The sequence below is a fragment of the Eschscholzia californica genome, unplaced genomic scaffold (genome assembly GCF_041429995.1).
Source record: "Eschscholzia californica isolate CP2 unplaced genomic scaffold, dmEscCali1.0.p SCAF_3, whole genome shotgun sequence".
Taxonomy (NCBI): domain Eukaryota; kingdom Viridiplantae; phylum Streptophyta; class Magnoliopsida; order Ranunculales; family Papaveraceae; genus Eschscholzia; species Eschscholzia californica.
Window position 1 is genome coordinate 48192944 of NW_028238420.1, and position 21870 is coordinate 48214813.

Genomic DNA, 21870 nt, shown 5'->3' on the forward strand with positions numbered 1-21870 from the left:
AGGAAAGGCAAAAACAGGAACAAAAACCATAGACGATACTGATAGTCACATGACTTTACCATAAACGACGGTTTAATCCACATGGATCTTGGATGATGATGAATGGTCATCCATCCATGCCCCATATCCCATGCTTCCCTTGGTCCCACATACATACATGTAGGTCCCATATTCACATGGGATGCTTTTTCTTACCCCACAGAAAAAATACTCAACGACTTCTTAAACAGCATCTTGACCGTCCAAAACTATTCCTCTTTCCATAAATGGGCGGCTGAAATTGTCCCATCTTTGTCCCCAAAATAACCCGACAAACATTTAATTATGCTCTTTCCGTGACCGACAACTTTAGCTGTCTTTGTCCGAAATTCATGCACTCTGTAAAATGACCATTTTGTCCCTAGATATTATCCTTCCTTTTTCTATAAAACACTCCTCGTTCTTCTTCCCATCTCCATAACAACATTTTGATTTTCTCTCTCTATCTTTACCTTTTATTGAACGGAAAATCTCGCCGGGAAACTCGTCGGAATCTTACCCACGTCTCATTAAAGACCTCAAGGAGTGTTGTAGTTGGAAACAAAGATCGTCGGAGAAGTTGAAGAAATGGCCGGGAAGTATGGAACTGATCTGAATTTTATGGCGACGGAGTTAAGATTAGGTTTACCTGGAACAGAAGAAGAAAGTGAGAATCAAACAACACCTCAGAGTGGTGTTAGGAGTAACAATAAAAGAGCTTTGGGTGATACAGGAGCTGATAATCAGACTGGAGGATCTAAAAATAATTCCGGTGTGTCAGATTCCGGTGACCGGGAAGTTGTTCATGCTTCTAAGTAAGTTACAAAACTTTTTTGATTGATTTGATGATTTTATGGTATTTGTGAGTTTGGGGTGTTGATGGATTTTCTTTATTTTCAGGCAACAAGTGGTTGGGTGGCCTCCGGTTAGGTCTTACCGGAAAAACAGTCTTCAAACAAAAAAAACAGAGGTTGATACTACCGGAATATATGTAAAAGTAAGCATGGATGGAGCTCCTTACCTGAGAAAAATTGATTTGAAGGTTTATAATGGGTACCCAGAACTTCTAAAAGCTTTAGAAAATATGTTCAAATTCACTATTGGGAAATACTCAGAGAGGGAAGGGTATAATGGATCAGAACATGCTCCTACTTATGAAGATAAAGATGGTGATTGGATGCTTGTTGGTGATGTTCCATGGGAGTAAGTCTCTCTCTCTCTAGATCACCCCTTTCTCTCTCTCTAAAATCAATCATCTCTCTATGTCTCTTTGTATGTCTAGGTCTAATTAACATGGGTATGTGTTATTTTCGCAGTATGTTTGTTTCTTCATGCAAAAGATTAAGAATCATGAAAGGATCAGAAGCCAGAGGCTTGGGTTGTGGTTGTTAAAGATCTATTAAAAGAACCCTAAAACAACCCCCCACATAGAAGATGAAGTAGGTGAAGATATTGAGATCTGCCATTAACAGAAATTTTTCAGCTTGGGTTCCACAAGAAGAAGATGAAGAAAGTTTTATGGCAGATTTAAAGTTTATTCAAAGAGAAGAAGGGAAAAAAAAGATCATCTTTTTGCTCAAATTCACTACTAAATCTTTAGTTGATTTCTTGATTCATGGTTTTTTTTTTCTTTTGTGATTTTTACTTGGTCTTGTAATAATCAAATCACCACCAAACCAAACACTATAATATATGAAAGATAGATTAATATATATATAGATATATTTGCTTTTTCATGCAAATTGTAAAGAGAATTTAAAGGAAGTATTTGTGAAAAACTATTTACAAGATTCTCATCCTTCCCCAAATTTTGATTTAGTATTTTGGTGTTATGGGTTGATTGATTGAAGTTAGCAATTTTCTTTTATGGTTTGATACTTTGATATGATTCGTATTTTCGATGATCTTGATCACTGAATTATGAATCACGACAAGCTAGATAGGATTTTTATTCCTTATTTTGCTAGTTGTTCATATTTCTCTACTTGTTTTAGGTTTTTCTTGTTCATATCATCAAAGTTCATCTTTGATCTGCCAAAAAGCAACCCTATCAAAATAAGTGTAAATTGGATCCAGATTTGCTCCAATTCAACTGTTCTGGTTCTATCTATAGGACAAACCCAAAAGTTTGTTGTTTCTTTTCTAGTTCTAATTGGGAATTAGATTTTGCCTTTTTGGGGTTGCAACATCTTGAGAATAAGGGAATACTAGAACTGAATCTGCCTAGAACCAGAATCACAAGTGGTTCAGACCATAATAAGGTAACCCAGTTCTGTTTGGGTGGTTTCAGTTCCAAATTTGAACCAAGTGCTATAGGAACCAATGCCAAGAACTGGATTCATGTTACCTTCTACTAGATTTCGAAATCCCTTAGAAATAGTCTAATTAGAGTTCATTAGTAAAATGTAAGAACTAAACAACAACAAGTATATTATCTTCGAAGAAAAGCGTCGAAACATATAATACAATCACCAAACTTTCATTGAAAGAAAGAACCGAAATAGGAACCAGGGGGACCAATCGTGCTGTACTGTTCATACATATTTAAGCAAACAATATATCTAGTTAGGACGGTGTCGTTGCCATTATAAAGGCAAGAAGTTGTAAGTTATATTCATAGTCTGTTATTTAACATCATATTTTCTTTTCTGGTTTACGATCTTTTCTATACTTAAATGAAGTTGTAGTGCACAAAAAGGGAAAGAGTGATCGAAGTTTGGTAGTGTTGATTAGGACATCTTGAACCGATATTTAAATGCTTGTGGTTAAAGTATCTACAACTCTATCTCGAATAGGCATCAGTAAATCAATCGTAACCTCCTACTGTCATACGATTTATTGGACCACACGATAGTCAACAAAAATGGAACTCTTTAGCTTTTCCAATAATAAAGGTTTATAAGAGATTGCTTATAGTAAAGTTAAAAGAAAGATGAAGCATACCTTCCAAAGGGAAAGCCAAATTTGACCTCTATAACGGTCTTTCTTTTGTAGATGAAAGGAGGGCCTTCAGCGACGTGGGGACCTTTCCAGTGGGCTTGGGCTTGTCTGGTGCAGGGTAGTATAGACGGACGGGCTCATAGAGGGGAAAAACTTCGTACTATGTAGCTCACGGTGACGACTGAACAATGTTGTTGGTCTGTGAGACATCGAACTACCTTATGTAACCGTTCTTGGTCCAAAATTGGGCCTAACATATTCCACAACAATCATATAAATTGGCTCTAATTTAACGACCGAACTGAAACTATTCCCACTCGACGAAGTCATATTCGGAACAAAAATGAAGAATTCAATGTCCTACTTTTTAATCTCCTTAGGATCTGCCGAACTATTTCTGAGCAAATTAACTTAAGAGTCACCCATAGATGTGTTGTTTCTTGCTTTTATATAACCACTCTCTCCTCTCATTTGTTGTCACAAGATATTATTCAGACACCCCAAGTAAGGAGTCTCCGACGGCGAGCTCATGGGTGATAACCAGTTAATAGACTGTAACATCTATCAGATTGCCCTAGTTTACCAAACATTTTCTCGCGTCTCTAATGTAGTGTCACGGAACGACCACAGAAAAAATACTTCACAAAAACTGAAAAGATAAAACACTGAGAGATAGCTCCATCCCTTCATATAAACATATAAGAGGAATGTGTTCAGATTTTTTCACATCCCATTTACGAGCTTCTACTGTTGATTTCGTCCATTATCTCTCTATAAGATAACATGATATTCTCGGTATCATTATATCATATGGTACTATTATATTACGAAGAAATTACAGAATAACTAAATATTCTTAGACACAAAGATACAGATACAACTCCAAGCCCAAAATGTCGCATAGGCTTTATGGAACAAACACAGATGAACCCACAATCACAAAAACTGCATTCACAAAATCAGTTTTCAAATAATTATGGATATTTCTTTTGGCTCTAGATCAATATTTTAACTACGAAGTAAATTAAGGGCAATATGTAGATTTTTTTTTTGTTGAACTATCGGCAATATATAGATGATCTGGATAATGTGATATGTTTTTATGAAGGTAGTATAGTATTTTAATGAATATTTGATGGTCAAACTCGCTTGCTCCATGCTCCAATAATTAAAACACAGATACTCCACATAATATTTGGTGCAATATTCACATTCTGTAGGATTAAACGTTATTAACACAAACATCCAACAAGTAGTTATAATGTGTACTATCACGAGTCACGATATAGAAATACTTTTTATCGGTAAAGACAGTTCTTCGTTGCAACTTTAAGTTCATTTAATTTGATTACTAAAAATCCTTTAGTAATATCTAACTCTGGAGTCTAATCTATCTTATTGTGTCTTTGCATTTTCTTCAAGTAGGTCAATAAAAAGCTAACCCTCGTAGTTATGCAAATATCTTATCTTTATTACATTACGTGTATGAAATTTCAAAAAACATTACATGTATGTAAATGAATGACTTCAGAATAGAAACGCAATAAGATCTCGTTTTTTCTCTACGTATGCTAAAAGATAGAGCAAAACTCATACTATTACTGTTATGGTTGTTATCGATCACTTTTTTTTATTTAGTCTTCCATTTTATGACAATTCTAGATAATTATTTAGTGTCAATATCCTCTCACAATCTAAAATGTCTTAGGAGATCGTTTTGATTCTTTTGAATCAGACATTAACATTTTTTTTGACAAAATCCTCCGGGGTAATTAGATAAGATTGGTGACAGGCCATTGACCTGCCAGATCAGCAAATCTAAGCCCTAAAATAAACGCCACGTAAGTAACATCTAAATGCCAACTCACCAATCAAAAGGTTTCATTTTTTTTGTGTTGGGCTATATATATACGAAAATTCAACCCAGAGTAAAAGGTAAAGTCCATAGGTAGGGTTTCTCTCTCTCTCTCTCTAGAAAAAACACATCGCCACTGTCTGGCTTTAAACTGGGAGAAGAAGAGAACCGAATTAAGAGAAGCTGAATTGAGATTATATACTATCTTAATTTTGTTGGGGGTTATTTGTAGAGATTGAAATTGAGGTACAACGGAAACCCTAGATTTATTTGGACACTGTTGTTGTAGATCGCATTAGGCGAAGGTAGATAGAGAAGAAGAGTGGGGAAAAATGGCGGAATTAGGACAAGAAACGGTTGAATTATCGATGGTGATTCGTCGAGCGAGTCAAGATGCGTATCAATCATTGACTCAATTGGTTGATCATTCAAAGTCTACTGAACAGTCTGATTATGAGAAGAAGATTGGGCTTCTTAAATTTATTCATAAAACTCGGCAACGGATGCTTCGTCTTAATGTTCTTGCTAAGTGGTGCCAACAGGTTAGTGGTTTTCTGATTTATTTAGGGTTTTGTTTTAGCATTGTTTGATTGATAAATTATTGAATTTTTGGTTGTTGGGTTGGTTTGTGAATTAGGGTGTTTTGTATTTGACCTAGATGCTATGAAAGGAGCTTCCTTTTTATGATTTATCGTTTTCTCATGAAACCTCAGAAATGGGTATTTGGAACTTCACCCAGAAATGGTTATTGACATAAGTACATAACTGTTGTCAAATGACGAGAGTTAATTTTCATAACTTAGGCATAAGTTAAGGGGGCTGGAATGCCATCGATTGTGTTAAGCAGTTGAATTTCATCAGGCTTATAACCCTAACAGAAGAGCAAATGCACTGTATTTTACAACACATACAATAGAATAATAAAATTAGTTATCAAGCCTTCAGAAAGGAAAGAAATTGAAGAATACTTGTATAGTTAACTCAAAAATGCCTAGTAATAGAACCCTCTCATTGACGAAAACCCCAATTCTTCACTCGTTTGGCGATTCGGCGTGTACTTGGGAAGGACGATGATGCCATTGTGATATGTACTTTGGGTTGATTTTATGGTAGCGGAATTGTGGGAAAAAATGGAACTTGATTTGACATTTTTAAAGGGCACGTACGGAATGCATGGTGACATTAAAAAGATTATGAGAAGTACATTTTAAGATTATCATAAAAGGAGAGTTGGAAAAATCGCGGGTAATGTACGTCTGCTTTATTGAGAATTGGGGTGTTAGCAACGAATCTTAGAAAGATATTAAATGTAGTGGGTTAGAGGTAATAGTTACCTTGTTACTAGTGGAGATACAACTATGTATGGAAAGAGACTAACAACTGAGATTTACCCCAAAAGCAAAAAAGGCGGGTACATATGAGATTTATGCCCCAACCCTTAAATCCGGGTTCTTTTGTTACAATGATTACTAAAAACTGGGGGAAACAAACTAACAACATTAATAATATCCATTTAACTTCAAAAGTTGGAATTATAGTGGATGAGTATTTTTTTTTTGGGAATGTAGGTCTTTCCGCTCAACAGTTATAGCCCACATGTACCCTTAGCATAAGCTACAGAGGCATTTAACTTGAATAATGCAATGATGTAAGTTGTGAGTATAGTAAAGATACGTTTCATAGGTATGGAGCAGAATAGTATAATGATGTTTATGCAAATTTTGTATGTTCAATTGGCAGTGCCATGTCAAGCACATAAATGTTGAGTTTTCCCTCATCTTAGTATTTAGAGATTCTATATCGGGTTGCAAGCTTGGAGCTACCTACGACCTTTTTTTCGATATTGTACTGTGTTAACTTCCATTCTGTCTATTTTCTTAAATTTTTTTGCAGGTTCCATTGGTTCAGCAATATCAACAACTTTCATCTACTCTGTCAAGCCATGATACATGTTTCACTCAAACTGCTGACTCCATGTTCTTCATGCACGAGGGACTGCAGCAAGCCCGCGCACCTCATTATGATGTTGCATCTGCTATTGACATTCTCCTCACTGGAAGTTATAAAAAATTACCGAAGTGCATTGATGAAATGGGAATTCAGAGCGCTCTAGCTGGTGATGAGCGCAAGTCAGCTATAAAAAAGTTAGACATACTTTTACGATCTAAACTGCTGGAAATTTCTCTGCCCAGAGAGGTATCAGAAGTTAAAGTATCTGATGGCACTGTGCTTATTCGTGTGGATGGGGAATTTAAGGTTCTTATGACTCTTGGTTATCGAGGACATCTATCTTTGTGGAGAATACTGCATCTAGAGTTGCTTGTAGGTGAGAGAAGCGGTCTTGTGAAGCTTGAAGAATCACGGAGATATGCCCTTGGAGATGATCTAGAACGCAGAATGGCTGTGGCGGAAAACCCATTTGTGGTTCTCTATTCCATTCTCCATGAGCTGTGTGTTGCACTCATTATGGACACCGTGATAAGGCAAGTGCAGGGCCTTCGTCAGGGTAGGTGGAAAGATGCAATCCGCTTTGAGCTTATATCTGATGGTAATATAGGACAAGGAGGGAATGTTGGTTCTCTGCAAATGGGACAGGATGTCGAAGCTGATTCGGCTGCTCTAAAAACTCCTGGATTGAAACTTTTATACTGGTTAGATTTTGACAAAAACACTGGAGGTTCTGATCCTGGGTGCCCATTCATTAAGATTGAACCAGGGCCAGACATGCAGATCAGGTGTATTCATAGTACATTTGTCATAGACCCAGAAACTGGCAAAGAGGGTGAGTTTTCACTCGATCGAGGTTGCATTGACGTTGAGAAACTTCTTTTAAGAGCTATATCTTGCAATAGATACACTCGCCTGCTTGAAGTCCATAAAGAGCTGCTGAAAAATTGCCACATTTCTCAGGCTGCAGATGATGTTCTTCTTCAGTGTCGTGGGGACACATCTGATGTAGAAATGAAAAAGGTGGGTTTAAGAGATTTCTTGTCAACAATATATTTCCTTACAGGATTAGGCAGATTGCACTTAATTGACGTTTTTTTATTGGTATTAACACACACGTCATTGTTAGATTACCCTGTTTTGTGTCGTGTGTGGTTCTGTTTGATACTGTTGAAAGCATGCCATCTCTTCTTTCAACCACTTGTTCTTAAGATGATAAAATATACTTTTTGAATAATGTGTTATTTGTGAATTGGTAATTGCAGAAAGGTAACAAGTCCAGCAGTAGAGAATATGGGGGCAGCGAAGTATTACGTGTTCGGGCGTATGGCTCATCATATATTACCCTTGGAATTAATATCAGGTTTGCTTGCCTGACCAATAGCAATTGGTTGCCTTTGCAAGTGGTTCACAAACATGTTTTTATAAATACTGGAGTTTACAAAATTTTCATGTGTCATTATATGATAAATCTCTTTACACCATGCACATCTATAATTTCTTGTTAACTTAATGCAGGATTGGGCGCTTTTGTCTCGAAGCATCCAGAAATATTATTGCTCCATCTGTGCTGTTAGAGTGTGAAGACGCGTTAAACCAAAAAGTTATTACTGCAGCCGAAGTATTCATGAATTTGAGGAGTAAAAGCATGTTACATTTATTTGCATCTATTGGGAGATTCTTGGGTCTTCAGGTAATATTTTTCTTTCCTTTTCCACGGTTTTGTTTTTCTTTTCTTTTTCTATGGTTTTGTTTTTCTCTTCTAGGATGTAGAGGAGAAGGATTCTTACTTGCTGCAACTCGTCTATCGTGCTCAGCGTAACTTATAATTAAAATACAATACGTGGTTCATATTCTGAAATTGTGATACATTGCTGAAATATAGGATTCTATCTGAGATGAAATCTTACCAACTTTAAAACCTCAAATTTATTCATCTCTGCAAGAACTCTTCGACGTCAATTAACTTTTTACATTGTAAAATATCAAATGTCTTTTGGTTGAAGTATTATATACCTAGACAGTCTACGTTAATGAAATATTGACGTCTGTGTTACTAATCTTCGATATGAGTAAACATGTTTCAACCAGTGCTTTTCCTAGTAATATAAATGTAAAACATAGATATGTTAATTTTACAGAAACGGCTTTGATTCTTTCAGGTATATGAACAGGGATTAGCTGCAGTTAAGATACCCAAGATAATTTTAAATGGTTCAGGTTTATTGCTTTTGGGATTCCCTCAGTGTGGGAGCTCGTATTATTTGCTGTTGGAGCTTGACAAGGACTTCAAACCCCTCTTTAGTCTTCTTGAGACCCAGCCAGATACAGGTGGAAGATCCAATTCTGGTGGTGAATCTAGTCGTGTGATACGCTTCAACAAAATTGACATAAGTCAGATGCAAATGCTTCGAGACGAATTGAATCTGAGTCTTCTCGACTGGCAAAAGTTAGTCACCACATTATCGAATGTTGGGGGTTCAAATCAGAATTCAGAACGTGGTCTTCTCATTGAGAATGGTCTTGATGCTTCTGTGCAGATTACTGGATCTCCTAAATCAACTTTTTCGTCTTTGGCTGATAATGTATTTGAACTTGAGACAGGGTCATTTCTTCCTCCTTTGCCAGCTCAAAATCATCTCTCCTCATCAGGCACAATTCAAGTGAGTAATCAGTGGGTAAAAGCGGGAATGACCTCTCCTAAGTGGGAGGGGGGCTTGCAACTTCCCCAGGTTAATAGTTTCACGAAGGGTCCTAGTGGTGGTTCCCATTTGAACCATCCTTTGCACCAATCAAGCAGTTTGAAGTTAATCCAGTCCAGCTCGGTCAGTTCTCTCTCTTGTAGCCCCGGAAAAAACCAGTCTACCCAGAAGCTACCAACTTCAAAATCTGATCAAGATTTGGCCTCTATTCGTTCTCCGCATTTACTTGAGGCCAGCTCTCCAATGGAAGATGAACAAGTGAGATTGTTGAATGAATCTTCAAAAGAATTGGTTCCTGGAAGTCGATCATCACGGTTGTTATCTCCACTGAGATCAACTGCAGCCCGAGTATCTGCTTCTAGTGCAAGGCCAAGTGGTTTCAGGGTGTCACCTTCTGTGCATGTAACTGATTCTAGAGCTACTGGAATTGGCTCGTTCACTACAACCTCAATATGTAAGATACCGAATCTGAAATTTATGCTTGCGTTCCTTGGGCCTTGTGTTCTCTTTTTTCCATTTTTTCCTTTTCTCATGCGTATGATTATATTGTCTTGTCAGGCCAAACACCAGAGTCTGGGGTTTCTCACAACTCAAGTTATAATATTGTTCCGAAACTTGATAAAAATCCTCGAAAGCGTTCTCTGCAAGATGTTTTAAGGCTGATCCCGTCACTCCAAGGGGAAGAAGTCGGTTCAGCAGTTCGTAAAAGGAGGAAAATATCAGATACAGCTATTTTTCATCCTCCTGCATCACAATCAGTCTGCTCGTCAGATGTCATGGTTAAATCTGAGGTCGTTACCTACGGAAGTCTACTAGCTGAAGCAAATAAAGGAAATGCACCTTCTGGCATATATGTTACAGCTCTTCTACATGTGGTCAAGCACTGCTCTCTGTGCATCAAGCATGCTCGGTTGACTAGCCAGATGGATGCTCTTGACATACCATCTGTAGAAGAAGTGGGTCTACGAAGTCCATCATCTAACATTTGGTTCCGATTACCATTTGCTAGAGAAAATTCTTGGAAAAATATATGCTTACGGCTGGGCAGACCTGGAAGCATGTATTGGGATGTCAAAATAAATGACCAGCACTTTAGGGACTTATGGGAACTTAAGAAGGGAAGTGTTAATACACCATGGGGTTGCGGTGTTCGTATTGCGACAACATCTGATGTTGATTCTCATATCCGTTATGATCCAGAAGGTGTTGTTCTAAGTTATAGGTCTGTTGAGGCTGATAGCATTAAAAATCTAGTGGCAGACCTGCGAAGACTTTCAAATGCTAGGTTGTTCGCTCTTGGGATGCGGAAGCTTCTAGGTGTAAGAACAGATGATAAGCTAGAAGAAATCAACGTAGCTACAGAAAGTAAAATATCTGCTGGACCAAAAGGGACTCTTGATGTTGTTGATAAGATGACAGAATTGATGAGGAAGTCATTCAGGATTGAGGCAGTTGGTCTAACGAGTTTCTGGTTTAGTTTTGGTCCTGCAGTTGTGGCACGTTTTGTTGTTCAGTGGGAATCTGGCAAGGAGGGGTGCACGATGCATGTTTCTCCTGACCAACTTTGGCCACATACCAAGGTATCTGCTGATCTTTATCATGAAACTTAGATGCTTGTGAAAAGTGAAAACCACCACTAACTTCATCATATTGATAGTTTTGGCTGTTTAGTTGTCTCCCTCTCCCCTCCCCACCCCAAACCTATCAGTTTAGCTTTCTTTCCTTCTTGTAGCTCTTATAATTTCTTTCTGAAACTTATATATAAATTAATACTGTAGTCTCTTTTTCCCTGCAGTTTCTAGAAGATTTTATTGATGGAGGTGAAGTTGCATCCCTTTTGGACTGCATTCGGCTGACTGCAGGACCCTTAATGGCTCTTGCCGGTGCAACTCGACCTGCACGAGCTGGGCCTGCTTCTGCAGCTCCTACTACATTCTCTGGGCCCTCTCCTGTTCCGAAGCAAAATGCGTCTTTACCATCCCAAGGACTATTGCCGAGCAGCTCAAGCACTACCCAAAACAATGCTACTCCAAGCACTGCTGCTTCAGGGAACATTATTCCGACTAACAGTTTAGGTCCTCTTGGGAGTCACAGCCTACATAATGCTGCAATGCTAGCAGTATCTGGAAGAGGTGGGCCAGGAATTGTACCCAGTTCGCTTTTGCCTATTGATGTCTCTGTAGTACTTCGCGGGCCTTACTGGATACGTATTATCTACCGCAAAAACTTCTCGGTGGACATGCGCTGCTTTGCTGGGGATCAGGTGTGGCTACAGCCTGCAGCGCCTCCCAGGGAGGGACGTACAGCTGGTGGCTCATTGCCTTGCCCTCAGTTTCGGCCATTTATCATGGAACATGTTGCTCAAGAACTAAATGGCCTCGAACCTACTTTTACTGCTGGGCATAGTACTGCTGGACAGAGTACTGCTGGGCTGAGTACAGCTGGACCTATAAATGCAAATCATCCCAACCCAAGTATGGCTTCAAATGTTGCAAACGGCAATCGTCTTCCGGGTGCTGTTGGGACATCAAGACCTACCTCAGTGGCTGGTTTAAGCCGCATGGGCAATCCTCTTATTGCATCCTCGAATTTGGCTGTAATGAGCTCTGGTCTGCCTATTCGTAGAACACCTGGTACAGGTGTCCCAATTCATGTACGAGGAGAACTAAACACTGCCTTTATTGGGCTAGGAGACGATGGAGGGTATGGAGGTGGTTGGGTGCCCCTCGTTGCACTTAAGAAGGTTTTACGAGGTATTTTAAAGTATCTTGGGGTGCTATGGCTATTTGCGCAGTTGCCCGATCTTTTGAAAGATATACTTGGTTCAATTCTGAAGGAAAATGAAGGGGCTCTTCTAAATTTGGATCAGGAACAACCCGCATTGCGATTCTTCGTCGGGTAAGCCTTTTACCTGTTTTATTTCCGTTTATCATATTTGATTTAATATGCTAATTTGCCTGTCTTGTCATTCGAAGTTCCAACTATCCCACACCACTTTAGATGTAAAAACAACTGAAGAATCCACTGGTCTGACTGATAAATCTTTTATTGCAGAGGCTATGTTTTTGCTGTTAGTGTTCATAGAGTGCAGCTTCTCCTACAAGTATTGAGTGTGAAGCGCTTCCATCATCAACAACAACAGCAACAACAAGGTAGCACTCAGGAGGAATTATCTCACTCCGAAATATCTGAGATATGTGACTATTTCAGTCGACGTGTTGCCTCTGAGCCCTATGATGCTTCAAGAGTTGCGTCATTTATTACTCTTCTCACTCTACCAATTTCAGTTCTCCGAGAATTCTTAAAACTTATAGCTTGGAAAAAAGGATTATCACAAGCACAAGCTGGGGAAATGGCTCCTACACAGAAACCTCGTATCGAATTATGTCTGGAGAATCACACTGGGTTAACTATGGATGATAACTCCCAAAGTTCTTCAACATCGAAAAGCAATATTCATTATGATCGTCCTCATAACTCAGTTGATTTTGCCCTCACTGTTGTCTTAGATCCTACTCATTTACCTCACATTAACGCTGCTGGTGGTGCAGCATGGCTGCCATATTGTGTTTCTGTAAGATTGAGATATTCATTTGGCGAAAGCCCTCGTGTTTCTTTCCTTGGGATGGAGGGCAGCCATGGTGGCCGAGCGTGTTGGTTTCGAACGGAAGACTGGGAAAAGAGTAAGCAGAGAGTTGCCCGGACTGTCGAGATGAATGGAAGTGCTGGTGGAGATACTACACAAGGTAGGTTGAGACTAGTTGCAGATAGTGTTCAAAGAACACTCCAACTTTGTCTTCAAGGTCTAAGGGATGGTAGTGGTGTCCCTCCAAACTCTGTCACCACATGATTTTTTTCTGTTGCAGCATAAAAATCAAAATTCAATATACAATTTCGATACCCGTGGACCAAATATATGTTTTGTATGCTTCAAATGTTCAAATAAGAAGATAGCTCAAGATTTTCAGTGTTCAAAAGCTGGATAAAACACTAGCTCGAATCAATCTTTCCTGCCGTGACCGAATCAGAAGAGCAAGGAGCTGCTAGAAGAAAAGGTAGATGATAGAAAATTGAGGGGTTGTTATCTTCTGTAGAATTGGTAGGTGGTTGGTGTTTTTGTTGTACAGTTAACAATTAAAATTTTCTGATTGAGATTATCGACTTTGTTGAAAATGGGAAATCTGCAATTTTTATACAACATATTATGGAAGAATGGCTATACTATACTTAGCTTCATGGATTATGAGTTCTTTCGGTTTTCTATCTTTCAATATAGCTATAAATATTAGCAGTGTAGTTTGCGAAGTTCATGTGAAACACTAAGCAATTGATTCATTTGAAAGTAGTCAAATAAGCACAAGCGAACTCTATACAAGCTGCCCCAATAAGACATGGTAAGAAAGTGTAAGACAGCAGCCGCAACAAGACATTTTAGACGGCGTAAGACAGAACGCTTGTGTCATTCGGTAGTGGTCGGACCTAAGACCCAACCTTAGACAGGCGGTGGAAACTACCGAGCTGGACAGTAGAGGTAAAACACCCACAACCTAAGGCTTAACCCTAGACAGGCGGTTGGATACTAGTGGTAAAACACCGACAGAAAAACACCGACGACCTAAGGCTCAACCTTAGACAGGCAGCGGAAACCACCAAGCTGGATAGTAGAGTTAAAACACCGACCACCTTAGGCTCAAACCTTAGAAATGCGGTGGAAACTACCAAGCTGGACATTAGAGGTAGATCACCGACGAAAATAGCGGTCCTATCCATAAGTGGTGGATAGGCCTTGTGCATATCGACTGGGGTTCACTGGAACTACATATGTATTTTTTTCGGGGCAAGACTTGAGAGGAACCTTTCTGGATGGTGTATCCGTAACCAAACCCAGACCCAGCCAATACTTTTATGAATTCGCTTCTTCTGAACCCCTCAACTAGCAAATGGGTTGAGAAGGAGTCTCTTTCCCACAAGCAGTATTAGAGGTTTAGAGCTTATAATTTCTTGCTTTCTTTCTCTTTGGAAGGTGAAACAAAAAAATCCAGGAGAATTTAATACAAAGAAAACATAATATAATCCACTCCATGTTTCAGTACTTGTGACAATCATACAGATACTGAAAATTTTGAATATACAGATAAATCTACCAGAGTACCTATATTACTTGGATATGAAATCATAGGACAAAATCGAATGGAATTGATATCGGGGTAGTAAAGGAAATTTGGTTGAAGAAGCAGTAACTAGAAAAGTGAATCACTAGACATAAATGAAACAGACATGTTATCTCCATTAGCATGAAGAGAATCCATCCTAGTGTCCAGTATTGCCAATTGAGACTTCACCCATGGTGGATTATACTTTGCTTCAACCCATAACGATTCTCCTGTATGTTTGTGCTTAAAATCTGGATATTTTGGATTTCTCTGCAAATGGTAAGAAAATCTTGCATCATCAATCCAAAGACTAAAAGACAGAAACATGCGTTTTGGTGTTTTGGTTATAATATAAACTCATACAGAAGGACATTCCGAGTTAGATGGGTAGGGTACATACCTTGTTCTTCCTATTATCCCACCAGTCCACTGGGTTTGCAAAGAAAGCTTGCCAAAGCTCTTGAGTTGATGTCCCACTCTTACCTGCATAATTTCCACCCTGCCCAGCTGCAATATCACAAAGAACGAAATGATAAAGAAAAGTTCGATTTAGAAATTACACCCCATCTTGATAAGATTAGCACATGGGGTCTTGCTCCAGTGGTAGTGCACCTACTCCGAAAATCCAGAGGTCACATGATCAATACTTGGTCGGGGTGGAAATCCATCATTTGTTGATTTGTGTAATTAAGGATATGAATAAAACTAGATTAGTCTAGAATGGTCTTTAAGGTAGTTTTCTATGGCCTTTAGGGTTTAAGAGTGTTGTTCCGGACAGTTTCATGGAAGTGATGAGCATATTCCATCTTTACGATGCATCCACACCAGTTGATCTGTGTACTCATGTAATCTTGTATTGAAAATATAATATTTAAAGATAGGTTTGATACTGATGTGGGTTTCTTTACAAGAAACTTCCATATTCCTTTTTCGGCTGCTCTTAAAAGCATCTTTAGTTGCTTCCTAATATCTACTACGAACATTAGTTGCTACGCAAATCGTGCTTCCTTATATTTTCACCGAAATCGTCACAAGAAAGTCCTTTCGGACATAGAAAAAGCAATCCCAAACTAAGCCTACAGCATAACACAAAGATTAGATTACCTGTTGTCATAAAGTTTGTTGTTTCTCTCTCATTAGATGCAACTGGAGTAAAGCTATTCTCAACAAAATTTAGCTGTTGAACAACCACCTATAATGGAAGCTATAAAATTCAGAATTCACTCAAACAAACTAAAAAGAAACTTGGGTGTTTTTTTGGAATTTAAATAGTATAATAATAATCACAAGCATAAAACCTTATAGTAGGTTTGTGTTTTTCCATCATCTCCTTCAACCGTATCAGAAACAAGACGGCCTGAAACATATACACGATGACCTTTCTCTACATGCTGAAAAGCAGTGTGCGCTAATTCATCCCAAAATGTTAAATTCACCCTGAAACAATTTTGTCAACATTAAGTTTGCAGACTGCAGTCATCCAACTAAAAACCAATTGACAATGTGTAGAGGACCTAGGTATTATAATCTTGGTTATTAGAGTACTACTCTGCCGTGTGAGAACTATTCTCACACGCCTCCTCACATCTGGCGTTCTTTGAACCTAACACATTTTTTTGGTAACGTGGTCGCGTTTGGCCTATCACGTGTTGGCTGACTCCTATTCGATTTCAAATTTGTGTGCATCCAACTTAAAATCAATTAGAGGACTTAGATATTATATTCTCATGTGCTCACGCCTCACGTTCTATGAGTTCACCCCATGTCTTTTTTTGGGTGACGTGGAGCACTGGTCGCCTCCGGGTCAATCGCCTTGGGGCTAGCCCTTATACCATGATAAGTTTGTTATTTGTCAACTCAAAACCATATTCTTGGTTACTAGAGTACATTTTTAAATGTGGGACTATTCTCGCAATCAAATTAGTTATAAAAATTTAGAGATTTAACTACATGAACACCACTAAGGAAAACAACCAGCTATTTCGAGAGAGAGAGAGAGGATTACCAGACAGTATCAGAGGCAGATTTTCTAACACCAAGACGAGTCCAAGCTAAGACCTTTCCAGAGTTGAGATACTTAATTTGAACAGGAGTTCCAATATTACCAATCAGATGAACTGAGTTAGTAAGTTCTTTACTCCATGGAATCTCAGAGGGTTTAGGGTAAAGTATTTGCTCTCCGTGTTGATTATCGTTAGTGGGTTTGTTGTTGTTGGTGTAATAGCTTTCAACTGAGGAAGAAGAAGAAGGAGATTGATATAACCCTAAATGTTTAATCTTTTTTGAGGTGTGAAATGAGGAAAGAGATAGATGGAGTGAAGATAACGGATTTGATGGGAACTGAACTGAAGCAGTAGTAGAAGAAGAAGAAGAAGAAGATGGGTATGATAGATGATGAGAGTTAGGATGGAAATTAGGGTTTTGAGAAGTAGTACAAATTAGGTTCCTTGTTCCTAGTGTCGCCATATCTTTCTTCTTCCTTTCTCTGTTTTTCTTTTCTTTTCTTTTGCTTTCCGAACCGAACGGATATTTTTGGAGGGCAGACCCACCCCTTCCGTTGTAAAACACCACATTTAAGTCCACTGGGTTACTATACACTAGGTTTACACCAACATGTGCCTAATGTTGGATTATACCAAGATTATTTGTGTGGTAACTATGAATCATACACAACCTGAAATTTCATAGCACTAGCAACCACATACCCGCAGTGGTGTAAACTGTGGTCTCCGAGAATCAGACGGATATAGTGAGAGAGACAGAATCGAACGGGTAGAGAGAGAGAGAGAGCAGGAGAGAGAAAGAGAATCGAACGAGCACGGAGAGAGAGACTGCTAATATAATAAAATAAAATTAGACATGGAAGTTTTACTCAAAATACAACATAGTTGAGTTACATTCTTCCATTGCATTTTGTAGAAGCCTACTAAGTTAAATATATAAAAGGTGAGAAAGAATCCTAAAATAGATTCTTATTTTCATACATGGAGAACTAGATCATTTGTCTTTGCAAAAAAAAGTTCATTTGTCGAAAGAGAGTGGCATTCATGAGAGCCAAAGACCTATTAAAACACCTTCCAGCTTCAGCCTTCAAGCCTGTAATCGAAGAATAAGATAATGAGTTTGCATATAAGCAGGGAGTCCTAACACATAAAGTGAGAAAATTCAAATGGTCTTTAAACATCACATGACCTAAACAACAAAACACACTTCAGCTATTGTCCACAGCTACATTTTAACCACTGTCGCTACTTCATTGAAACTAAAAACATAATCATGATATAACGGAAGTATTTAAGGTTTTTGGTGTGTTCATAGCTGAAACAATCTGACCTTTTGTTTTTTCTTCTTTAGTCTCCTTTTTCTTCGAGGTTTATGAGCATCAGAATTGGAGCTCAGGTTGCTACCTTGACTTGTCTGTCCATTTGAGGGTCCATTCCAGTTTCTCGAAGAAGAGCTACTACTGCTTCGAGAGGTGCTGCTAGATCTAGACGATTCAAACCTTTCCATGGAAGGGTTTCGACTTGATGAGCCTGCGAACCTAGTTTGAGAATGACTTGCATTTCTGAATGACTTTATTGATGGCCGAGGAGGAGGCATTAGTGCTCTAGCAGAGATATGCCTCTGCATATGGTGGATGACAAGAAGTTGGTACGCATGGTATTATGTCTATGAAGTATAATAGCACCATCGACCCAATTAGACACAATACCTGATTCTTTTCGTCACTGGACATGCTAGATGCTGCTTTCCCAGACGCACTTGAAGCTTGTTCTCTGAAAAGATAGATCACAAGTAACTTCACGTCACCTTTTCATTAATTATTAATGCAAATTTCCAACCAATGAAAACTATCTGTTACTGATAAATTGAAGATAAAATCAGTAATAGTTGTTGTTACTTCCGTTCCACACCAAGCTAATTTGGGTTCAATCAGAAGGACTACTACACTAAATGTCAGTACGAACTGAAGTTGCAATGGAGTTTGGAATGTACAGTGGTAACTCAAAGAAAGTTATTATTGCAAGGAAGGAGGTATTACTCGGGATCCACTATGCAAACTGTTAAATGCTATATGATGAAAAATGTAGTAGAGTCTAATAAACCCAAAATGCCATACCTCGTACTTTTGTCTGTCCATTCATCATCAGCATCTGCTTCATCACTAGAACTACCACTCAAAAAGAAATCATCTTCACTCAAATCTAAAAGGCCATCATCCTCACTACCTGTTTCTGTCATTTGAAACGGAGAATGTGATTTACATTAATGATAAGAAACATGCATTTTATACAAACATACACTGGAGGGACGGACATTGTTTGTATTCTGTTGAGATGCAGTTTTCTTGCATGTGAAATATTTATCAAAATAAATTTTAATGATATACTTCACAAAAAACGGAGAAATTGATCGAAGCTAAAAGGAGGACCAAAGGGCAATAAGTTTACTGAAATGAACTAAGGACAAAATTTTTGGCACTAGATTGAATTTTCATACATAGACACATCTAAATAACAGACTGTTTGATCTGAAACTACCTTCAAGATCTTTTCCACTGGCTGCAGCAGCCACCATATTTGCTTTGATCTGCTCTCGTAATCTTTTCCTTCTATCAATCATGTCTTCATCATCTCCCATGAATAAAGAAACATACTTTTCAGTCTTCGGAAAGAACTGCATGTTCAAAGTAAACATGCATTAGCTTCATAGTTCCCGAATTTTCAATTTACCCAAAACTAACAATAAACACCAAGGAAGATATCCAATTTGAATTAGATGAGAGAAAAGTGGGCTCAAATGTAAATGAAATATCACCATACAAGTGAAAACCCATTTGACCAGCTTCAAATATTAAAGTTGAGGTGATAATCCTAGCTTGATTTCACAAAAGAGAAAGTTAAGCATTTCATTGATGCAGCTTACTCTGACATATTCAAGATCTTCTTTCAATTTGGAAAGCTGGGTAGCAATCTCAGCTTCTTGGGCATTACCAGATGACATACGTTGTTGCTTCTCCAATCGCCTTAATCTCCTCTCTATCTTTCTTCTTTCTATTTCAAACATGCTAAATTCGATAATCAACAACACAAACACACACACACAATAGACTGATTTGCTCGTTAATCTTGTATTACTAATAACTAATCAAAGAACACAAGAAACGTACCGAAAAACTTGATTTTTCTGTCACGCATGAACACTCTACGTTCTACAGCTAGGCGAGTTTGGATATCCTGTTGTTTCTTGAGCTCTTCCAACCTTTTCTCATGCGTTTCTCTGACCTCATTTGAAAGGCTCTTTGATAAACCAAGAAGTTTAAGACGTGTTACTATAATCCCACAAAATAAAGGGAAGATAATAATGCAAACCCTAGTAAAAGTTGACCTAAGTTTTCATATTCCAATAACAGAATTAGGTTTTCTCATGATCATCATAGGAAATTCAGTAATTTCGACCGAATTGTTCTCAAAATGACGAGATTAAGCATTATCAATGATCAAAAGTAAAATTCCCCAAAAAGACACTAAACACAAAATCATAATCGAACAAGCTAAACTTGAGAATCTAAGTAGTATTATACCTTTCGAAGAATTCGTTCAGTCGATCGAATTTGATTCTTGAGAGAGACTGATTTAGGTTTGAGCTTCTTATCAATCGTTAATCCCTTAGATCGGCGACTTACAGGTCTCCGTTCCGCCACCCTTCGTTTCCCGTATCCACCGTGAGCCATTGTTGTTGCTTAGAATTCAGAAGCAATCATCTTTTTTCTTTTTCTAGGGTTTTTCAGCTGAATTTGTCCCGTTCTGATCACCACTTTTTTGATAGAGGTGTTCGTTATGTAGGTTTTGATATTTCTACTGTACGCAGGTGTGCGTATTGCGCCATCCTCTACGGAGTAATGTACACTCACCCTGGATGAGTAGATAGATGTTATCCATCTCTCTACTATAGTTGTTGATCTAACGGATGTGATTGAAAGGGGAATGTATAAGATTTCAGTGGTGCTAGTAAACAAGAATTTTTGGTATAAATTTTTTGATGTGCTTCTTCATCCATCTTGTGGATTATTTTGGAATCTTTAAGAGAGATGGTCATCCACTTTTTCCATCTTCGTAGTCACAAGTGGCTCCTTAGTGGTCAGTCGGTCTCGGGGCGATGGATGGCTCCTTAGTGGTCAGTCGCTCTCGGGGCGATGGATGGCTCCTTAGTGGTCAGTCGGTCTCGGGGCGATGGATGGCTCCTTAGTGGTCAGTCGGGGCGATGGATGGCTCCTATGCTGGTTTAGCTTAATCTCATTCTTAAGGCGATGAGTCTTGGATATGTTTATGCATCTTACACTCCGGAGAGGGAAGGGTTACAAGTTGCCTAAGATTCAAGATAGGGAAGGGTTACAAGTTGCCTAAGATTCAAGATGAAGAAAGCTGGTTGAGACGATAATTCACTTTTTTATTTTTTCGCTTCTTAAATCATTTTCTTTGAAACTTGTTTATAACCGTTCTTGTTCTATACGTAAATTGTAATGTTTCAACAACAAAAAAGTTTGATACGCAAGTTTTCGTTTCCCCAACTCTTTTTAGCAAGGAGAATTTCAACTTCATCGACTAATAGAAGTGATTCAGATCATATAGGTTCTGTTTATGACTGTTATATCGATAGATGATAAATCACCCTCGTTTCTTTTTCTTCTATTTTCACTTTTAGGCAATATGATATAATACAAGGTAATAGATATCATAAATGTATGTGACAAATTCTAGTGGAGTTATAAGCGCCGATTAGCATGAAGATCAAACAAGACTACTACTACAACAACATAAATGGATGTGGGAGTTGGTTGATAAAGAAACAGAATCAAACTTGAATAGAACTACTTAGATAACCTAGTGAGCTCTTCTACTAGCTCGAGATCTGGGTTTCTTGTTTCTTCTCTTCCCTGACTGTTGTAGTTATTTCCGCAACGGGTTCTTCTAGGACAGTTTCTTCAGGTTCTGGTGCTTTTTTCAACTCCGATTCAAACTCCTTCGCTGCCTGCACAATTCAGACCACATTATCAGAATGATAGCACCACCGGAGCAGACTTAATAAACTTAGCTTGAAAAAGAATGTAACTACAAGTTAGCTTATGACCCATTTGAACATAAAAGAACGTAAGATCCATTTGAGCAGATTTGAATCTGATCCCTTCCTTCCCAAGACATTTGAACTGTTCATATCTAAGATCCATTTGAGCACTGAAACCCAAGATGGATAT

The 21870-nt window shown here is 38.4% G+C and overlaps 4 protein-coding genes across 5 annotated transcripts; 2 read left to right on the forward strand and 2 right to left on the reverse strand.

The window, feature by feature from the left end:
* Positions 1-450: 450 nt before the first annotated feature.
* Positions 451-1806, forward strand: LOC147551119 (auxin-induced protein IAA4-like). Its single transcript, XM_086671013.1, has 3 exons — positions 451-833; positions 919-1221; positions 1335-1806. Exons 1-3 carry the CDS (start codon positions 607-609, stop codon positions 1408-1410), a joined length of 606 nt encoding a protein of 201 aa, XP_086527139.1. The 5' UTR covers positions 451-606; the 3' UTR covers positions 1411-1806.
* A 3058-nt stretch (positions 1807-4864) lies between these two features.
* Positions 4865-13698, forward strand: SWP (RNA polymerase II transcription mediator). Its single transcript, XM_086664846.1, has 8 exons — positions 4865-5355; positions 6707-7783; positions 8026-8123; positions 8279-8453; positions 8923-9916; positions 10021-11042; positions 11258-12360; positions 12517-13698. The coding sequence occupies exons 1-8, from the start codon at positions 5146-5148 to the stop codon at positions 13310-13312; spliced, it is 5475 nt and encodes a 1824-aa protein (XP_086520972.1). The 5' UTR covers positions 4865-5145; the 3' UTR covers positions 13313-13698.
* An 811-nt stretch (positions 13699-14509) lies between these two features.
* Positions 14510-17341, reverse strand: LOC147551121 (protein OSB1, mitochondrial-like). The gene is made up of 5 exons (XM_086664849.1): positions 16621-17341; positions 15914-16052; positions 15720-15807; positions 15016-15122; positions 14510-14885 (listed from the first exon to the last, which is right to left on the reverse strand). The coding sequence occupies exons 1-5, from the start codon at positions 17079-17081 to the stop codon at positions 14703-14705; spliced, it is 978 nt and encodes a 325-aa protein (XP_086520975.1). The 5' UTR covers positions 17082-17341; the 3' UTR covers positions 14510-14702.
* Positions 17342-17450: 109 nt separating this feature from the next.
* On the reverse strand, positions 17451-20661 carry LOC147551122 (uncharacterized). Of its 2 annotated transcripts, none has more exons than XM_086664847.1 (8): positions 20200-20661; positions 19786-19915; positions 19542-19669; positions 19157-19292; positions 18736-18850; positions 18328-18391; positions 17949-18239; positions 17451-17711 (listed from the first exon to the last, which is right to left on the reverse strand). In XM_086664847.1, exons 1-8 carry the CDS (start codon positions 20347-20349, stop codon positions 17706-17708), a joined length of 1020 nt encoding a protein of 339 aa, XP_086520973.1. In that variant the 5' UTR covers positions 20350-20661; the 3' UTR covers positions 17451-17705. The 2 variants fall into 2 exon arrangements, with proteins under 2 accessions (XP_086520973.1, XP_086520974.1); XM_086664848.1 differs by having other exon boundaries at positions 18736-18844; positions 20200-20506.
* Positions 20662-21870: the final 1209 nt, after the last annotated feature.